The following is a 19,221-nucleotide window of genomic DNA, read 5'->3' on the forward strand; positions in this document are numbered from 1 at the left end:
AGCACAAACAGGCCCACAAGTTGCGCCGGTCATGTCCCTACCTACCTAGGCTTATACATAGGCTTACCTATAACCCTCAATCCTATTCAGTCCCATGTACTCATCCAGAAGTCTCTTGAAAGACCCTATCGAGTTTGCCTCCACCACCACCGACGGCAGCCGATTCCACTCACCAACTACCCTCTGAGTGAAAAACTTACCCCTGACATCTCCTCTGTACCTACTCCCCAGCACCTTAAACCTGTGTCCTCTCGTAGCAGCCATTTCAGCCCTGGGAAAAAGCCTCCGAGAATCCACCCGATCTATACCTCTCAACATCTTGTACACCTCTATCAGGTCACCTCTCATCCTTCGTCTCTCCAAGGAGAAAAGACCGAGCTCCCTCAGCCTATCCTCATAAGGCATGCCAACCAATCCAGGCAACATCCTTGTAAATCTTCTCTGCACCCTTTCAATCATTTCCACATCCCTCCTGTAATGAGGCGACCAGAACTGAGCACAGTACTCCAAGTGGGGTCTGACGAGGGTCTTATAAAGCTGCATCATTATCGCCCGACTCCTAAACTCAATCCCTCGATTGGTGAAGGCCAGCACACCATATGCCTTCTTAACCACCTCGTCTACCTGCGAGGCCGATTTAAGAGTCCTATGGACCTGGACCCCAAGGTCCTTCTGATCCTCTACACTGCTAAGAGTCTTATCATAGAATCATAGAAACCCTACAGTGCAGGAGGCCGCCATTCGGCCCATCGAGTCTGCACCGACCACAATCCCACCCAGGCCCGACCCCCACATACTTTACCCGCTAATCCCTCTAACCTACACATCCCAGGACTCTAAGGGGCAATTTTTTAACCTGGCCAATCAACCTAACCGGCACATCTTTGGACTGTGGGAGGAAACCGGAGCACCCGGAGGAAACCCACGCAGACACGAGGAGAATGTGCAAACTCCACACAGACAGTGACCCGAGCCGGGAATCGAACCCGGGACCCTGGAGCTGTGAAGCAGCAGTGCTAACCACTGTGCTACCGTGCCGCCCTTCTTATCCTTGATATTATACTCCTTCATCCCATTTGACCTGCCAAAATGGACCACTACACATTTATCCGGGTTGAAGTCCACCTGCCACTTCTCCGCCCAGTCTTGCATCCTATCTATGTCACGCTGCAGCTTCTGACATCCCTCCAACCTATCCACAATACCAACCTTCGTGTCGTTGGCAAACTTACCAACCCATCCCTCCACTTCCTCATCCAGGTCATTTATGAAAATGACAAACAGCAAGGGTCCCAGAACAGATCCCTGGGGCACTCCACTGGTGACCGACCTCCATTCAGAAAAAGACCCGTCTACAACCACTCTCTGCCTTCTGCAGGCAAGCCAGTTCTGGATCCACAAGGCAACAGCCCCTTGGATCCCATGCCCTCTCACTTTCTCAAGAAGTCTTGCATGGGGGACCTTATCGAACGCCTTGCTGAAGTCCATGTAAACCACATCTACCGCTTTTCCTTCGTCAATGTGTTTAGTCACATTTTCAAAGAACTCCACCAGGCTCGTAAGGCACGATTTGCCTTTGACAAAGCCGGGCTGACTACTTTTGAGCATACTAAACTTCTCTAAATGTTCATAAATCCTGTCCCTCAGGATCTTCTCCATCAACTTACCAACCACTGAGGTTAGACTCACCGGTCGGTAATTTCCTGGGCTATCCCTTTTCCCTTTCTTGAATATGGGAACCACATCCGCAATCCTCCGGAACCTCTCCCCGTCTCCATCGACGACGCAAAGATCATCGCCAGAGGCTCTGCAATCTCTTCCCTCACCTCCCACAGTAACCTGGGGTACATCCCATCCGGTCCTGGCGACTTATCTATCTTGATGCTATTCAAAATTTCCAACACATCCTCTTTCTAAATGTCCACATACTCAATCTTTTCAGTCCGCCTCAATCCTGTAGTACAACCACCCAGGTCTTTTTTCACCGTGAATACAGAGGTAAAATATTCATTCAGCACCTCTGCTATTTCTTCAGGTTCTGTACAGACTTTCTCACCTTCACCTTTTATAGGTCCTATTCCTTCACATCGCATCCTTTTACTCTTCACATATTGATAGAACGCCTTAGGGTTCTCCTTAATTTTACCTGCCAAGGCCTTCTCGTGACCCCTTCTGGCTCTCCTAATTTCTTTCTTAAGTCCCTTCCTACAAGCCGTATACTCATCTAGATCCCTATCATCGCCTAGCTCTCTGAACCTTTTGTACGCTTTCCTTTTCTTTCTCACTAGGTTCAGCGCAGCTTTCATGCACCACGGTTCCCGTCACCTACCAACACCTCCGTCTCATCGGAACGTTGTCATGCAGAACTCCAGACAAACATTCCTTGAAAATCTGCCACCTTACTTCAGTACTTTTCCTCGAGAATGCCTCCTTCCAATTTACGCCTCTAATCTCCTGCCTGATGGCTTCATATTTCCCCTTACTCCAGATAAACACTTTCCTAGCTTGCCTGATCCTATCTCTTTCCAATGCTAGTGAAAAGGAGATAAGAGTTATGATCACTATCTCCAAGATGCTCCCCCACTGAGAGATCCGACACCTGTCCAAGCTCATTAGCCAGTACCAGATCGAGTACAGCCTCTCCTCTTGTAGGCTTATCCACATGCTGTGTCAGGAAACCCTCCTGAACACACCTAACAAACTCCTCCCCATCCAAACGCCTTACCTTCGGGATATTCCAATCGATGTTTGGGAAATTATAGTCTCCCATCACGACAACCCTGTTATTCCTACATCTCTCCAGGATCTGTTTCCCTATCTGCTCCTCAACATCCCTGTTACTATTGGGCAGCCTGTAGAAAACACCCAGCAAAGTTATCGACCCCTTCCCGCTCCGAACTTCCACCCACAGAGACTCCGTAGACAATCCCTCCACGGCTTCCACGTTCTCTACAGCTGTGACACTATCCCTGACCAGCAGTGCCACTCCCCCCCACCCCACTCTTTTGCCTCCCTCTCTGTCCTTTCTGAAACATCTGAAACCAGGCACCTGAAGTATCCAGTCCTGTCCCAGTCCCTAAGTCTCCGTAATGGCCACCACATCACACTTCCAAGCATCGATCCACACTCTAAGCTCATCCACTTTATTCACTACACTCCTGGCGTTAAAATAGACACATCTCAAACCTTTGGTCGGAGCCTTTTCCATCACCCTTCTCCATCACCCGTCTATTCTCCCTCTTACACTGTGTACAATCCTTCTCTATTTGCGGGAGAACCTCCTCGCTCTCAGTCACCTCATCATGATTCCCTCCCCCCAATGTTGGTATGTTTCAATAAATCCTGACGGTTTAAGCTAGAAGCCTCAATTATTGTTAGTTAAAGTCCCATTTCAAAGCTACAATTCCAAAAAATGTATCTTATTTTCATTTTCAAGAATGCCAGCCAAACTATACCCGAGTATATTCCTCCTGCACTCAAATAAAAGGATTGCATTAAGAATCATAGAATCCCTACATTACACAAGGAGGCCACCTGGCCCATCGAGTCTGTACCGATCACAATCCCACCCAGGCCCTATTCTGGTAACCCTAAGAATTTACCCTGCTAATCCCCGTGACACTAAGGGTCAATTTAGCATGGCCAATCAACCTAACCCGCACATCATTGGACTTGTGGGAGGAAACCGGAGCACACGGAGGAAGCCCATGCAGACACGGGGAGAACGTGCAAACTCCACACAGACAATGACCGGTGGCCAGAATTGAACCTGGGACCCTTGCGCTGTGAGGCAGCAGTGCTAACCACTCATGTCGGAACATTTCAAAGAATCAATCAAGATTAAAGGATGTTTGTGTCGAAAAATATTTATACTTTATGTTGATAGGCAAAAGCTCTTCCCTTTTAAATGTATATAAATGTTATTTATTGGTTATATTGAGTTTGGAGAAACTTGGTTTGTTCTTACTGGAACGACGGAGGTTGAGGGACGACCTGACAGAAGTCTATAAGATTATGAGGGGCATGGACAGAGTGGATAGTCAGAAGCTTTTTCCCAGGGTGGAAGTGTCAATTGCCAGGGGGCATAGGTTTAAGGTGTGAGGGGCAAAGTTTAAAAGAGATGTACGAGGCAGGCTTTTTTTTTTTTACACAGAGGGTGGTGGGTGCCTGGAACTCGCTGCCGGGGGAGGTAGTGGAAGCAGATACGATGGTGACCTTTAAGGGGCGTCATGACAAATACATAAATAGGATGGGAATTGAGGAATATGGTCCCCTGAAGGGTAGGGGGTTTTAGTTCAATTGGGCAGCATGATCGACGCAGGCTTAGAGAGCTGAAGGGTCTGTTACTGTGCTGTAATTTTCTTTGTTCTTTTGTTGTCTATAAATGTGGCAAAAATTGTAAAGGTTACTGAGGAGGTGCCATGCAGGCATTTCTAGGCAGACCAGTACTCAGTGCAATTAGCTTTTGGTAAACATGTTTCCATTTCCTTTTCCTTTAAAAATATATGTTGCAGTGGCAATACTTCATTTTAAAAACACCAGGTCAACGGCCTTGCAAAAATCTGCTTAAAGTTGTTTCAACTCTGATCAGGAAGAGGTGCAGAGCTAGGGAGTATAGTATGGAACTTCAAAAGGGCATAGACAAGTTAATGAAATTGCAGACAGCTGGCAGGTGAGGTTCAACGCAAAGAAATGTGGTATGATGAATTTTGGTAGGAGGGACATGAGGGGACAACACAAACTAAAGGGTTCAACTGGGTGCATGTGTGTGTGAGTCATTGAAGGTGGCAGGACAAGTTGAGAGTGGTTAATAAAGCATACAGTATTCTAGGCCTTATTAATAGGGGAACAGAGTAAAAAGCAAGGGGATTATTTTGAACTTGTATAAGATACTCGTTCGGCTTCAGCTGGGGTGTTGCATCCAGTTCTGGCTGCCACATGAAGGCATCCAAGAAAGTGCAGAAAAGTTTCACGAAAATAGTTCCAGAGCGGAGGAACTGGTTGTGAAGATAGACTGGAGAAGTTAGGACAGTTTCTCTTGGAGAAGAGGCTGAGAAGAGTGTCAACAGAGGTTTAAAAATCACAAAGAGTCTGGACAGAGTGGATGGGGAGAAACTGTGCCCACTCATGGAATAATCTAGAATAGAAGGGCACAGGCTTAAAATGGGATTTAAATCACACTTAAAGCACAGATTTCCAGACTAAGCAGTGATTTACTTGCATTTCTTTAAATTTAGTCGACTGTATCCAATGCTCACAACGTGGTATCCTCTACAATGGGGAGGCTAAGCGCAGATTGGGTGACTATTTTGTGGAACACCTTTGCTTAGTCCACAAGCATCATCATCCAGTTGCTTGCCATTTCACTTCACCACCTTGTTCTCATGCTCACACTTCTGTCCTGTTACAATGTAAGAAGTCTCACAACACCAGGTCAAAGTCCAACAGGTTTATTTGGTAGCACAAACCACAAGCTTTCAGAGCGCTGCTTCTTCAGCAGGTGAGTGGAAGTTCTGTTCACAAACAGGGCATATAAAGACACAAACTCAATTTACAAAATAATGGTTGGAATACGAGTCTTTACAGGTAATCAAGTCTTAAAGGTATAGACAATGTGAGTGGAGAGGGGGTTAAGCACAGGTTAAAAAGAGATGTGTATTGTCTCCAGCCAGGACAGTTAGTGAGATTTTGCAAGCCCAGGCAAGTTGTGGGGGTTACAGATAGTGTGACATGAACCCAAGATCCCGGTTGAGGCCATCCTCATGTGTGCGGAACTTGGCTATCAGTTTCTGCTCAGAGATTCTGCATTGTCGTGTGTTGTGAAGGCCGTCACGACACACGATAACGCAGAGTCGCTGAGCAGAAACTGATAGCCAAGTTCCGCACACATGAGGATGGCCTCAACCGGGATCTTGGGTTCATGTCACACTATCTGTAACCCCCACGACTTGCCTGGGCTTGAAAAATCTCACTAACTGTTCTGTCTGGAGACAATACACATCTCTTTAACCTGTGCTTAACCCTCTCTCCACTCACATTGTCTATACCTTTAAGACTTGATTACCTGTAAAGAAATCATAGAATCATAGAAACCCTACAGTGCAGAAACAGGCCATTCGGCCCATCAAGTCTGCACCGACCACAATCCCACCCAGGCCCTACTCCCATATCCCTACACATATTACCCGCTAATCCCTCTAACCTCCGCATCGCCGGACACTAAGGGGCAATTTTAGCATGGCCAATCAACCTAACCCGCACATCTTTGGACTGTGGGAGGAAACCAGAGCACCCGGAGGAAACCCACGCAGACACGAGGAGAATGTGCAAACTCCACACAGACAGTGACCCAAGCCGGGAATCGAACCCAGGACCCTGGAGCTGTGAAGCAGCAGTGCTAACCACTGTGCTACTCGTATTCCAACCATTATTTTGTAAATTGAGTTTGTGTCTTCATATGCCCTGTTTGTGAACAGAACTCCCTCTCACCTGATGAAGGAGCAGCGCTCTGAAAGCTAGTGGCATTTGCTACCAAATAAACCTGTTGGACTTTAACCTGGTGTTGTGAGACTTCTTACAGTCCAACGCCGGCATCTCCACATCACTGTTACAATGTTCCAGTGAAGCCAAATGCAAGCTGGAGCTACAACAGCTCATCTTTCAATTAGGCATTTTATAGCCTCTGACTCAACATTGAGGTTCAACAACTTCAGATTATGAACTCTGTCCTCCATTTGGAATTACCCTGTAAACCCCCATTGCCACTCTATATTGTCCTCGTGTTTTTGCTTTCAGATGCTAATTGCACTGGGCAGCACGGTGGCACAGCGGTCAGCACTGCTGCCTCACAGCGCCAGGGACCCGGGTTCAATTCCTGGTTTGGGTCACTGTCTGTGTGGAGTTTGTACATTCTCCCCGTGTTTGCGTGGGTTTCCTCCAGGTGCTTCGGTTTCCTCCCACAGTCCAAAGGTGTGTGGGTTAAGTTGATTGGCCGTGCTAAATTGCCCCTTAGTGTCAGGGGGACTAGCTAAGGTAAATGCATGGGGTTATGGGGATAGGGCCTGGGTGGGATTGTGGTCGGTGCAGACTTGTTGGGCTGAATGGCCTTCTTCTACACTGTAGGATTCTATGAGATAGCACTGACTCTTTTTTCTGCTATTAACACATTCTGCTACTTTGTTTTCAGACGATGCTGGTGTGAGGGACTAAGATCTCACCTTATATATATAATTTTAATGAAATACAGAATATGTTCATTGCTATCTCTAAAAATTTAAAACTGGATGAAGGCTTAAAATGGCTGAATCTATGCCTGCCTGTGACATCGAAACATAGAAAAACTACAGCACAAAACAGGCCCTTCGGCCACACAAGTTGTGCCGAACATATCCCTACCTTTTAGGCCTACCTATAACCCTCCATCCTATTAAGTCCCATGTACTCATCCAGGAGTCTCTTAAAAGACCCTATTGAGTTTGCCTCCACCACCACTGACGGCAGCCGATTCCACTCGCCCACCACCCTCTGTGTGAAAAACGTCCCCCTAACATCTCCCCTGTACCTACCCCCCAGCACCTTAAACCAGTGTCCTCTCGTGGCAGCCATTTCCACCCTGGGAAAAAGCCTCTGAGAGTCCACCCGATCTATGCCTCTCAACATCTTATATACCTCTATTAGGTCTCCTCGCATCCTACGTCTCTCCAAGGAGAAAAGACCAAGCTCCCTCAGCCTATCCTCATAAGGCATGCCACTCAATCCAGGCAACATCCTTGTAAATCTCCTCTGCACCCTTTCAATCTTTTCCACATCCTTCCTGTAATGAGGTGACCAGAACTGAGCACAGTACTCCAAGTGGGGTCTGACGAGGGTCTTATATAGCTGCATCATTATCCCCGGACTCCTAAACTCAATCCCTCGATTGATAAAGGCCAGCACACCATACGCCTTCTTAACCACCTCCTCCACCTGCGGGGCCGATTTTAGAGTCCTATGGACCTGGACCCCAAGGTCCTTCTGATCGTCTACTGTACTAAGAGTCTTTCCCTTTATATTGTACTCCTTCATCCCATTTGGCCTGCCAAAATGGACCATGACGCATTTATCTGGGTTGAAGTCCATCTGCCACTCCTCTGCCCAGTCTTGCATCCTATCTATGTCCCTCTGTAACTTCTGACAGCCCTCCAGACTATCCACAGCCCCGCCAACCTTCGTGTCGTCGGCAAACTTACCAACCCATCCCTCCACTTCCTCATCCAGGTCATTTATGAAAATAACAAACAGCAAGGGTCCCAGAACAGATCCCTGGGGTACACCACTGGTGACCGACCTCCATTTAGAAAAAGACCCATCTATACACACACTCTGCCTCCTTTGGGCAAGCCAGTTCTGGATCCACAGGGCAGCAGCCCCTTGGATCCCATGCCCTCTCACTTTTTCTAGAAGTCTTGCATGGGGGACCTTATCGAACGCCTTGCTAAAATCCATATAAACCACATCTACCGCTTTCCCTTCGTCAATGTGTTTAGTCACATTTTCGAACAACTCCACCAGGCTCGTAAGGCACGATCTGCCTTTAACAAAGCCATGCTGAGTATTCTTGAGCATTCTAAACCTCTCCAAATGCTCATAAATCGTGTTCCTCAGGATCTTCTCCATCAGCTTACCAACCACTGAGGTTAGACTCACCGGTCGGTAATTTCCTGGGCTATCCCTATTCCCCTTCTTGAAAATAGGAACCACATCCGCAATCCTCCGGCACCTCTCCCGTCTCCATCGACGACGCAAAGATCATCGCCAGAGGCTCTTCAATCTCTTCCCTCGCCTCCCACAGTAACCTGGGATACATCCCATCTGGACCCGGCGACTTATCTATCTTGATGCCATTCAAAGATTCCAGCACAACCTCTTTGTTAAAGTCCACATACTCAATCTTTTCAGTCCACCGCAAGCCCACAGTATATCCACCCAGGTCCTTCTCCTCTGTGAAAACCGAGGCAAAATACTCATTAAGCACCTCTGCCATTTCTACTGGTTCCATACAGATTTTCCCGCCTTCACCTTTTATAGGCCCTATTCCTTCACGTCTCATCCTTTTACTCTTCACATATTTATAGAACGCCTCAGGGTTTTCTCTAATTCTACTCGCCAAGGCCTTCTCGTGACCCCTTCTGGCTCTCCTAATTTCCTTCTTTAGTCCCTTCCTACAAGGCGTATACTCATCTAGATCCCTATCTTCGCCAAGCTCTCTGAACCTTTTGTACGCTTTCCTTTTCTTCTCGAATAGGTCCCGCACAGCTTTTGTGCTCCACGGTTCCTTTAACCTACCAACTCCTCCCTGTCTGCTCGGAGGATTGTCCTGTAGAACCCTAGACAGACATTCCTTGAAAAACTGCCACCTCTCTTCAGTACATTTCCCCGAGAATACCTCTTCCAATTTACTCCTCTAATTTGCTGCCTTATGTCTTCATATTTCCCCTTACTCCATATAAACGCTTTCCTAGCTTGCCTGATCCTCTCTTTTTCCAATGCAAGCATAAAGGAGATAGAGTTATGATCGCTATCCTCAAGATGCTCTCCCAGTGAGAGATCTGACACCTGTCCAGGCTCATTGGTCAGTATCAGATCAAGTACAGCCTCTCCTCTTGTAGGCTCGTCCGCATGCTGTGTCAGGAAACCCTCCTGAACACACCTAACGAACTCCTCCCCATCCAATCCCCTTACCCTAGTGATATTCCAATCTATGTTTGGGAAATTAAAGTCTCCCATCACAACAACTCTGCTATTATTGCAACTCTCCAGGATCTGTTTCTCTATCTGCTCCTCCACCTCCCTGTCACTATTGGGCGGCCTATAGAAAACTCCCAGCAAAGTGATCGACCCCTTCCCACTCCGAACTTCCACCCACAGAGACTCTGTAGACAATCCCTCCACAGCATACACCTTCTCTACAGCTGTGACACTATCCCTGATCAGCAGTGCCACTCCATCCCCTCTCTTGCCTCCCTCCCTGTCCTTCCTGAAACATCTGAATCCCGGCACCTGGAGTATCCAGTCCTGTCCCTGAGACATCCAAGTCTCCGTAATGGCCACCACATCACACTTCCAGGCATCAATCCACGCTCTGAGCTCATCCCCTTTATTCACTATACTCCTGGCATTAAAGTATACACATTTCAATCCTTTGGTCTGAGCTCTCCCCTTCTCTATCCCCCGTCCATCCTCCCTCTTGCACCGTCTATAACCCTTCTCTGTTTGCGAGCCAACTTCCTCGCTCCCAGTCACCTCGTCTTAATCCCTTCCCCCCCACCTATCTAGTTTAAACTCTCCCCAGTAGCCTTAGCCAACCTTCCCGCCAGGATATTGGTCCCCCTGGGATTCAAGTGCCACCCGTCTTTTGTGTACAGGTCACACCTGCCCCTAAAGAGGTCCCAGTGGTCTAGGAAACGGAATCCCTGCCCCCTGCACCAGTCCCTCAGCCACACATTCATCCTCCACCTCACTCCATTCCTGCCCTCACCCTCCTGTGGCACAGGCAGCAATCCTGAGATTACTACTTTTGCTTTCCTCCTTCTCAGCTGTCTCCCTAATTCCCTATACTCTCTTTTCATGACCCCTTCCCCCTTCCTTCCCACATCAGCGTTACCAATATGTACCGCTACCTCTGGCTCCTCTCCCTCCCCCCTCAAACAAAAGCTACCTCCAGCTTGTGGAACCAGTAAAATTGCCTTGTGGCTAGAACCATAGAATCCCTATAGTGCAGGAGGCCATTCGGCCCATTGAGTCTGCACCAACTCTCCGAAAAAGCATTCCACCCAGTCGTCCCATAATGTCTTGCATCTGTACCTTTGCCCACAAGACTGATTCATTTCTGAATGCCTACCTCATTGTGTGAAGTCAAAATCACCGGAAAAGTGAATTATACCATTATACCAGGGACCCGGATTCAATTCTGGCCTCAGGTCACCGTGCAGACATTCTTTCCATGTCTGCGTATGTTTCTTCTGGGTGCTCTGGTTTCCTCCTACACTCCAAAGATGTGCAGGTTAGCTGGATTTGCCATGCTACATTGCCATTTAGTATCAGGGGGATTAGCAGGTTAAATATGTGGGGTTACGGGGATAGGCCCAGGTCAGAATGTTGTTAGTACAGGCTTGAATGGGCCAAATGGCCTCCTTCTGCACTGTGGGGATACCATGATTTTTGGCCTGCTGATCTCAGTGAAGAAATACCGCATTGCACTTTGATTCTGCATTCTAGAACCCACATGAAACAATATTTATTTTCTCTGTGGTCTCTGAACTGTACACTTCCTATCCTTTACCCTCTTTTACTGTATTAACCGCAGGAGGCTATGTTGCCACCCATCTCCTGAGCTTTGAGTGTGTGCAAATAATTTGAGTTCATTCTATCTCAAGTTTGCTGTGGGGTTATTAATAAAAAAATTGGATCACAGCAAAACTGAGGAGTTGGAAAATACTTATAATGGGGAAGCAAATAAAAGACTTTTTAGACGGGTGACGAGAGGAAAAATTAGTGCTCTTTAAATTAGCCCCCCACCTACCTGTAAAAGCTGACCTTTATTGTTCGGCCATTAACGCCTACTCTTGACCACAGCTTGTCTTTAGTACCACTCCCTTTGTCTTGTGTTCTATAACATTTGTCTCTTAATCTCCTCTGCCTGCCAACCCATCCGACCTTCTATATTGCTCGATCTGTCCTCATTTCAATAGCATAAAACTCATCACTTTGTCCCTCTCTTCAGTTCTCAAGCGTCTTTTTGAATCAAAATGTTAACTGTTTCTCTCTACAGATGCTGTCAGATCCGAGTTTACCACATTTTGCTGTTTTTATTACAGATTTGAAGTAATTGGCAAAAGGAGCAAAAGTCAAATGAGAAAAACTATTTTCACGCAGAGTGTGGTTAAGGTCTGGAATTCATTGCCCGATGTGGAGACAGGTCCAATAAAGCATTCAAAAGGAAATTAGATCATTCAAAAGGAAGAATGTGCAGGGTTATGGGGAGAAGGAAGGAGAATGGCACTCAGAGTTGATGTTTCCAAGAGCTGGTGCAGAAACAATGCCAGACAACCTCTTTCTGTACTGCAACAACTCTGTCAATTCCACATAGGTATCAGATGCAAACTTCTGGATCCACTCTTCTAGTTGGTGCACTTTGCAGACAAGGATGGGACAAGTTCTGTTTGAAAATCAAGTCATACTCACTCAGCAAAGTCAAGTTCTCCAAGTTCAAGTCTTCATAGTCGTCTATGCCAGAAAGGTAATGTGAATAACACTTGCTCGTATAGTCAATGAAGAGCTAGAAAATGAGTAAACAAGAGTTACACATACATTTCAGTCTCTTTGGAAAATATTCACTCCAGAAAAGTGAAAGAGTAAGAAAAATACAACATTTCTCATTAATCCCCCAGAACAAAGTATTTTAACAACTTATATCTAATGCCTTTGATGTAATCAACTGACACAAGGAACTTCACTGCAGCATTTGGCATAAAATTTGGCACTGAACCACATAAGGAAACATTAGGTCAGAGACCAAAAGCATAGCCCAAGAGATGGGCCTTAAGGAGGGTTTTGAAAGAGGAAAGTATGGATGGAATTCCAGAGATCAGGGTCCAGGCAGCTGAAGGTGAAGCAATTAAAGTTGGGATGTTCAAGAGGCCTGCATTTGATGAGCGCTGATTTTGAAGGGCCATGGAGCTGAAGGAGATGGGTGGCGGTTGGAGGGTTTTGAAGACAAGAATGAGATTTTTAAAATCAAGACTTTGCTTGACCCAGTAGGATGGATTAATTTCAGATTATTACTTGGAAAAGGGATTGAGCAAGTAGCTAGAAGTTCAGAACTGGGACCAAAAAAGTGGGTTAAATCTTCCCAGTATCTAACTGGCAGAAATTTCTATTGATCCAGCATTGGGCATCAATGAGCAGTGTGACAATTTAAATATAGTGGAGTCGTCGAGCGAAGGTAGTGCTGGGTGTTGTCAGCTGTGAAAAGCTGGTTTTCCATCTTATTCTTTCAAATCTGCATCCTTTGGAATTAAGGAAGTAGAGATGAGGGCTGTACTGAAGGAACAACCAGGGCAAGAGAGAGTAAGAATTTTATTGGGGCCTAAGACATAATAGATGGAGGTGAAGGTGTGGGTGAGAAGTGGAAATATAGTGGAAAATACAGGACCAAAGGCGAGACAGTTGGAATTTTGAAACTGCAGTTGTAAGTAAATTGCATGTCAAGTTGATTTAAGCCATATGGTAAAGTACAAAACAAGACAGATTGTTTCTTTGATCGTAGGTTTATTGATTGCCTGCAGCATTATAGATCTCTGCCTCGCAGGAAAATTCTGAAGAAGAGCATCTATCTCCACTTGGAGAGGCAAGGCTTGATCAGGGATAGTCAGCATGGCTTCATCAGAGGGAGGTCATGCCTAACGAATTTGATTGAATTTTTTTAGGAGGAGGTGACCAGGTGTGTAGATGAGGGTCGTGCAGTTGATGTCGTTTATATGGATTTCAGCAGAGGCTTTGACAAGGTCCCACATGGGAGACTTGTAAAGAAGGTAAATGCACACGGAATACAGGATAATTTGATAAAGTAGATTCAAAATTGGCTCAGTTTTAGGAGTCAGAGGGTGATGACAGAAGGCTGCTTTAGTGACTGGAAGCCAGTATCCAGTGGCGTACCACAAAGATCTGTGCTGAGTCCCCTATTATTCGTCATTTATATAAATGACATAGATGACTATGTGGGGGGTAGGATGAGTAAGTTTGCAGATGGCAAAGATTTGCTGGGTTAATAGTGAGGCTGAGTGCCTTGGGTTACAAGAAGATATAGACGGGATGGTCAAATGGGCAGATAAGTGGCAGATAGAATTTAACCCTGAAAAATGAGGGGATACACTTTGGAAGGAGTAATTCGACAAGGAAGTATTCAGTGGACAGCATGGCACTGTTCTGTGCAACAAAGGGACCTTGGTGTGTTTGTCCATAGATTTATAGAAATCATAGAAACCCTACAGTGCAGAAAGAGGCCATTTGGCCCATCGAGTCTGCACTGATCACAATCCCACCCAGGCCATACCCCCATATCCACCCACTAATCCCTCTAACCTATGAATCTCAGGACACGAAGGGGCAATTTTAGCATGGCCAATCAACCTAACCCACACATCTTTGGACTGTGGGAGGAAACCGGAGCACCCGGAGGAAACCCACGCAGACACGAGAATGTGCAAACTCCACACAGACAGTGACCCAAGCCGGGAATCGAACCCAGGACCCTGGAGCTGTGAAGCAGCAGTGCTAACCACTGTGCTACCGTGCCGACCATTAATCTGTGAAGGCAGATAGGCATGTTAGTAGGATGGTGAAAAAGGCATATGTGACACTTGCCTTTATCAATAGAGGCATAGATTACAAAAACAGGGAGGTTATGTTGGAGTTGCATAGAACTTTGGTGAGGCCACAGCTAGAGTACTGTCTGCAGTTCTGGTCGCCACATCATAGGAAGGATGTGATTGCACTGGAGGGGGTAGAGAGAAGATTCACCAGGGTGTTGCCTGGGATGGAAAATTAAAGAGAGGTTGGATAGGCTTGGGTTTTCGTTGGAGCAGACTGAGGGAAGACCTGACTGAAGTGTACAAGATTGGGGAGCATGGTCAGGGTGCACAGGGAGCAGCTGTTCCCCTTAGTTGAAGGGTCAGTCACAAGGGAACAAGTTCAAGATGAGGGGCAGGAGGTTTAGGGGGGATATGAGGAAAAACCTTTTTACCCAGAGGATGGCGATGATCTGGAATGTGCTGCCTAGAAGCATGGTGGTGCTGGGTTGCCTCATATCCTTTAAAAAGTACCTGATGAACACTTAAAGCAATTAGAAGAGCAAAAAGGGGACAAGAAAAAGGACATGCGAACAAGATTTGGTAGAATCCTAAAATGTTCTATCAATACAATAAGGGGAAGAGGTTAACCAGGGAAAGAGTAGGGCCCATCAGTGGCCAAGGGGGCAATGTGTTTGAAGTTGCAGGACATTGGATGATTGCTAAATGAATACTTCTCATCGGTTTTCACTCAGGAAAAGGAGAACAGAGGTACAGAACTCAGGAAAGGGGACTGCGAGCAACTTGTATAGTTTGACATAGGAAATGAAGAGGCATTGGAGGCTCTGGCGGGTTTAAAAATTGACAGATCCCCAGGCTACTGTGGGAGGAGAGGCAGGAAATTGCAGGGGCCCTGACACAAATTTTTAATTCCCCTTTGGCCACAGGACTGGAGGACTGCTAATGTGGTTCCACTTTTCAAGAAGGGTGGTAGAGATGAACCAGGAAATTACCGGCCAATGAATCTCATGTCAGTGGTAGGGAAACTATGAGAAAATTCTGAAGGAGAGAATTGATCGCCACTTGGAAATGCATGGGTTATTTAGGGATAGTCAGCATGGTTTTGACAGAGGGAGGTCATGCCTAACAAATTGAATAGAATTTTTCCAAAATGTAATCAAGTGTGTGGTTGAAGGAAGTGCAGTTGATGTGGTTTAAATGGATTTTAGCAAAGCCTTTGACAAGGTCCACATTGGAGACTGCTTGAGAAGATTGAAGCACATGGAATTCAGGAAAACCTGGCACGATGGATCGGAAACTGGGTTAGTAATCGGAAAAATGGATGGTGGTAGAAGGCTCTTCGAGTAACTGGAGGCCGGTGCCCAGTGGTATACCACAAGGTTCAGTACTAGGATCCCTTATTATTTGTTATATACATAAATGATGTAGATGATAATGTGGGGGGAATGTTAAGCAAGTTTGCAGATGACACCAAGATTGGGAGGGTGGTTAATAGTGAAGAAGAATGTCGTAAATTACAGAAAGATATAGATGGGTTGGTCAGATGGGCAAAGCAGTGGCAGATGGTATTTAACCCTGATAAATGAGAGGTGATGCACTTAAGTAACGAGACAAGGAAGTGTTTAATGAATGGCAGGACACTAGGAAGCTCAGAGGAACAGATGGATCTTGGGGCACTTATTCACAGATCCCTGAAATCGACAGAGCAGGTGAATAGGAAAGTTAAGAAGGCATATTGCAGAAAGATAGAAAAGAAAGGGCTATTATGAGATTGCCAGGCTCTGCTAGGTTTTTTGTCCAATTAACTGAGATGTAGAATTCGCATTAAATCAATGGTGAGCAAGTTTTTTTAGTAATTGTAATTAGATGTTTTAAATACTTTGTAGTTTTAAAGGCACGTGTAATACAATAATTAGTCCACACATATAGAAGTTAAACAAAGGAACATGTTTAACATGTTACAAAGTGCCCTGTGATACTAAACATGAGTTAATTACATTCCATTAAGATATCTAACTGTTAGAATCACAAGTCCATAAAGGACATTTAATTGCCTTTCCAGGCACCTTATCAGGTGAAACTGATACAAGAGAGAGTTTTAATGGGGCTGCCTTGACAGTTTCTAATCAAAACAGAGTCAGAAAGACATTGTCACAGCTAATAAGAGAGTTACGGTAGGGGACTTAGTGGGAATTGACAAGGACTAATGATAACATGCTGGCGTCCCTCGAAGCATCATTCACTTGTCAGGTAGTGATAAAATGCTCAGCCATTGGATTGATAAGCAATGTATACATGTGCTATCCTGGGAGGGAAATTTGCTACGGCTCTTCAGGGGGGTTTAAACTAATTTGTCACGGGGGGTGGGAAAAGCAGTTGTCGTCCAGAAGTCAATGTTGAGGGTAGTGAGGTATTGGGGAAGGAATCAAGGTCAAGGGTGGGTACCAGAAGACAGGAAGGTGGGTTGAAGTGTGTCTACTTCAATGCAAGGAGCATCCGGAATAAGGCAGATGAACTTGGGGCGTGGATTGGTACTTGGGACTACGATGTTGTGGCCATTACGGAGACATGGTTAGAACAGGGACAGGAATGGTTGTTGGACGTTCCGGGGTATAGATGTTTCAGTAAATGAAGGGAAGGTGGTAAAAGAGGTGGAGGAGTAGCATTGTTAATCAAGGATAGTTTAACGGCTGCGGAAAGGCATTTCGAGGGGGATCTGCATACTGAGGTAATATGGGCTGAAGTTAGAAATCGGAAAGGGGCGGTCACGTTGTTAGGAGTTTACTATTGGCCCCCAAATAGTGATAGAGATGTGGAGGAAGAAATTGCTAAGCAGATTATGGATAGGTGTGGGGGGTCACAGGGTAGTTGTCATGGGGGACTTTAACTTTCCAAATATTGATTGGAACCTTTGTAGGTCGAATACTTCGGATGGGGCAGTTTTTGTGCAGTGTGTGCAGGAGGGTTTCCTGACACAGTATGTGGATAGGCCGACAAGAGGTGCGGCCACATTGGATTTGGTACTGGGAAATGAACCAGGCCAAGTGGTAGATTTGGTTGTGGGAGAGCACTTTGGAGATAGTGACCACAATTTGGTGTCTTTTGTTATTGCAATGGAGAGGGAGAGGGCCGTACGGCAGGGCAAGGTTTATAATTGGGGGAGAGGTAATTATGATGCGATTAGGCAAGAATTAGGGGGCATATGATGGGAACAGAAACTGTCAGGGAAAGGCACTAATGAAAAGTGGAACTTTTTCAAGGAACAAATGCTGTGTGTCCTTGATAGGTATGTCCCTGTCAGGCAGGGAGGAAATGGCCAAGTGAGGGAACCATGGTTCACAAAAGAGGTGGAATGTCTTGTAAAAAGGAAGAGGGAAGCTTATGTAGGGATGAGGAAACAAGGTTCAGATGGTTCGATTGAGGGTTACAAGTTAGCAAAGAATGAGCTGAAAAAGGGGCTTAGGAGAGCTAGGAGGGGGCATGGGAAGTCCTTGGCGGGTCGGATCAAGGAATACCCCAAGGCTTTTTACTCTTGTGAGGAATAGAAGAATGACCAGGGTGAGGTTAGGGCCGGTCAAGGACAGTAGTAGGAACTTGTGTATGGAGTCAGTAGAGATAGGAGAGGTGAAGAATGAATACTTTTCTTCAGTGTTCACCAAGGCGAGGGGCCATGTTTTTGAGGAAGAGAAGGTGTTACAGGCTAATAGGCTGGAGGAAGTAGATGTTCGGAGGGAGGATGTACTAGCAGTTTTGAATAAACAGAAGGTCGATAAGTCCCCTGGGCCTGATGAAATATATCCTAGGATTCTTTGGGACGCAAGGGATGAGTTTGCAGAGCCTTTGGCTTTGATCTTTGGGTCCTCACTGTCCACGGGGATGGTGCCAGAGGACTGGAGAGTGGCGAATGTTGTTCCTCTGTTTAAGAAAGGGAATAGAAATGACCCTGGTAATTATAGGCCGGTTAGTCTTACTTCGGTGGTTGGTAAGTTGACGGAAAAAGGTCCTATGGGATGGGATTTACGACCATTTAGAAAGATGCGGATTAATCTGGGATAGTCAGCACGGATTTGTGAAGGGCAAGTCATCCTTCACAAATTTGATAGATATTTTTGAGGAGGTAACTAAGTGTGTTGATGAAGGTAGGGCAGTTGATGTCATATACATGGATTTTAGTAAGGTGTTTGATAAGGTCCCCCATGGTCGGCTTATGATGAAAGTAAGAAGGTGTGGGATAGAGGGAAAGTTGGCCGATTGGATAGGTAACTGGCTATCTGATCGAAGACAGAGGGTGGTGGTGGATGGAAAATCTTCGGACTGGAGGCAGGTTGCTAGCGGAGTGCCACAGTGATCAGTGCTTGGTCCTCTGCTATTTGTGATTTTTATTAATGACCTAGAGGAGGGGGCTGAAGGGTGGATCAGTAAATTTGCTGATGACACCAAGATTGGTGGAGTAGTGGATGAGGTGGAGGGCTGTTGTAGACGGCAAAGAGACATAGATAGGATGCAAAGCTGGGCTGAAAAATGGCAGATGGAGTTTAACCCTGATAAATGTGAGGTGATTCATTTTGGTAGGACAAATTGAAATGCGGATTACAGGGTCAAAGGTAGGGTTCTGAAGACTGTGGAGGAACAGAGAGATCTTGGGGTCCATATCCACAGATCTCTGAAGGTTGCCACTCAAGTGGATAGAGCTGTGAAGAAGGCCTATAATGTGTTAGCTTTTATTCACAGGGGGTTGGAGTTTAAGAGCTGTGGGATTATGCTGCAACCGTACAGGACCTTGGTGAGACCACATTTGGAATATTGTGTGCAGTTCTGGTCACCTCACTATAAGAAGGATGTGGAAGCGCTGGAAAGAATGCAAAGGAGATTT

At 46.0% G+C, this 19,221-nt stretch overlaps 2 protein-coding genes across 3 annotated transcripts in view; both read right to left on the minus strand.

The window, feature by feature from the left end:
• The window catches only part of LOC144500567 (uncharacterized), a 1,101,151-nt gene that overhangs the window by 81,213 nt on the left and 1,000,717 nt on the right, over window positions 1-19,221 (minus strand). The window lies entirely within an intron of this gene.
• LOC144500566 (kinetochore protein NDC80 homolog) overlaps window positions 1-19,221 on the minus strand; it is a 187,135-nt gene that overhangs the window by 75,110 nt on the left and 92,804 nt on the right. The window contains exon 8 of the mRNA XM_078223687.1: window positions 12,223-12,316. Coding sequence (XP_078079813.1) covers window positions 12,223-12,316 — 94 coding nt within the window. The remainder of the gene's footprint in view (window positions 1-12,222; window positions 12,317-19,221) is intronic.

This window comes from Mustelus asterias, chromosome 11 (genome assembly GCF_964213995.1).
Source record: "Mustelus asterias chromosome 11, sMusAst1.hap1.1, whole genome shotgun sequence".
NCBI classification, from domain to species: Eukaryota; Metazoa; Chordata; class Chondrichthyes; order Carcharhiniformes; family Triakidae; genus Mustelus; species Mustelus asterias.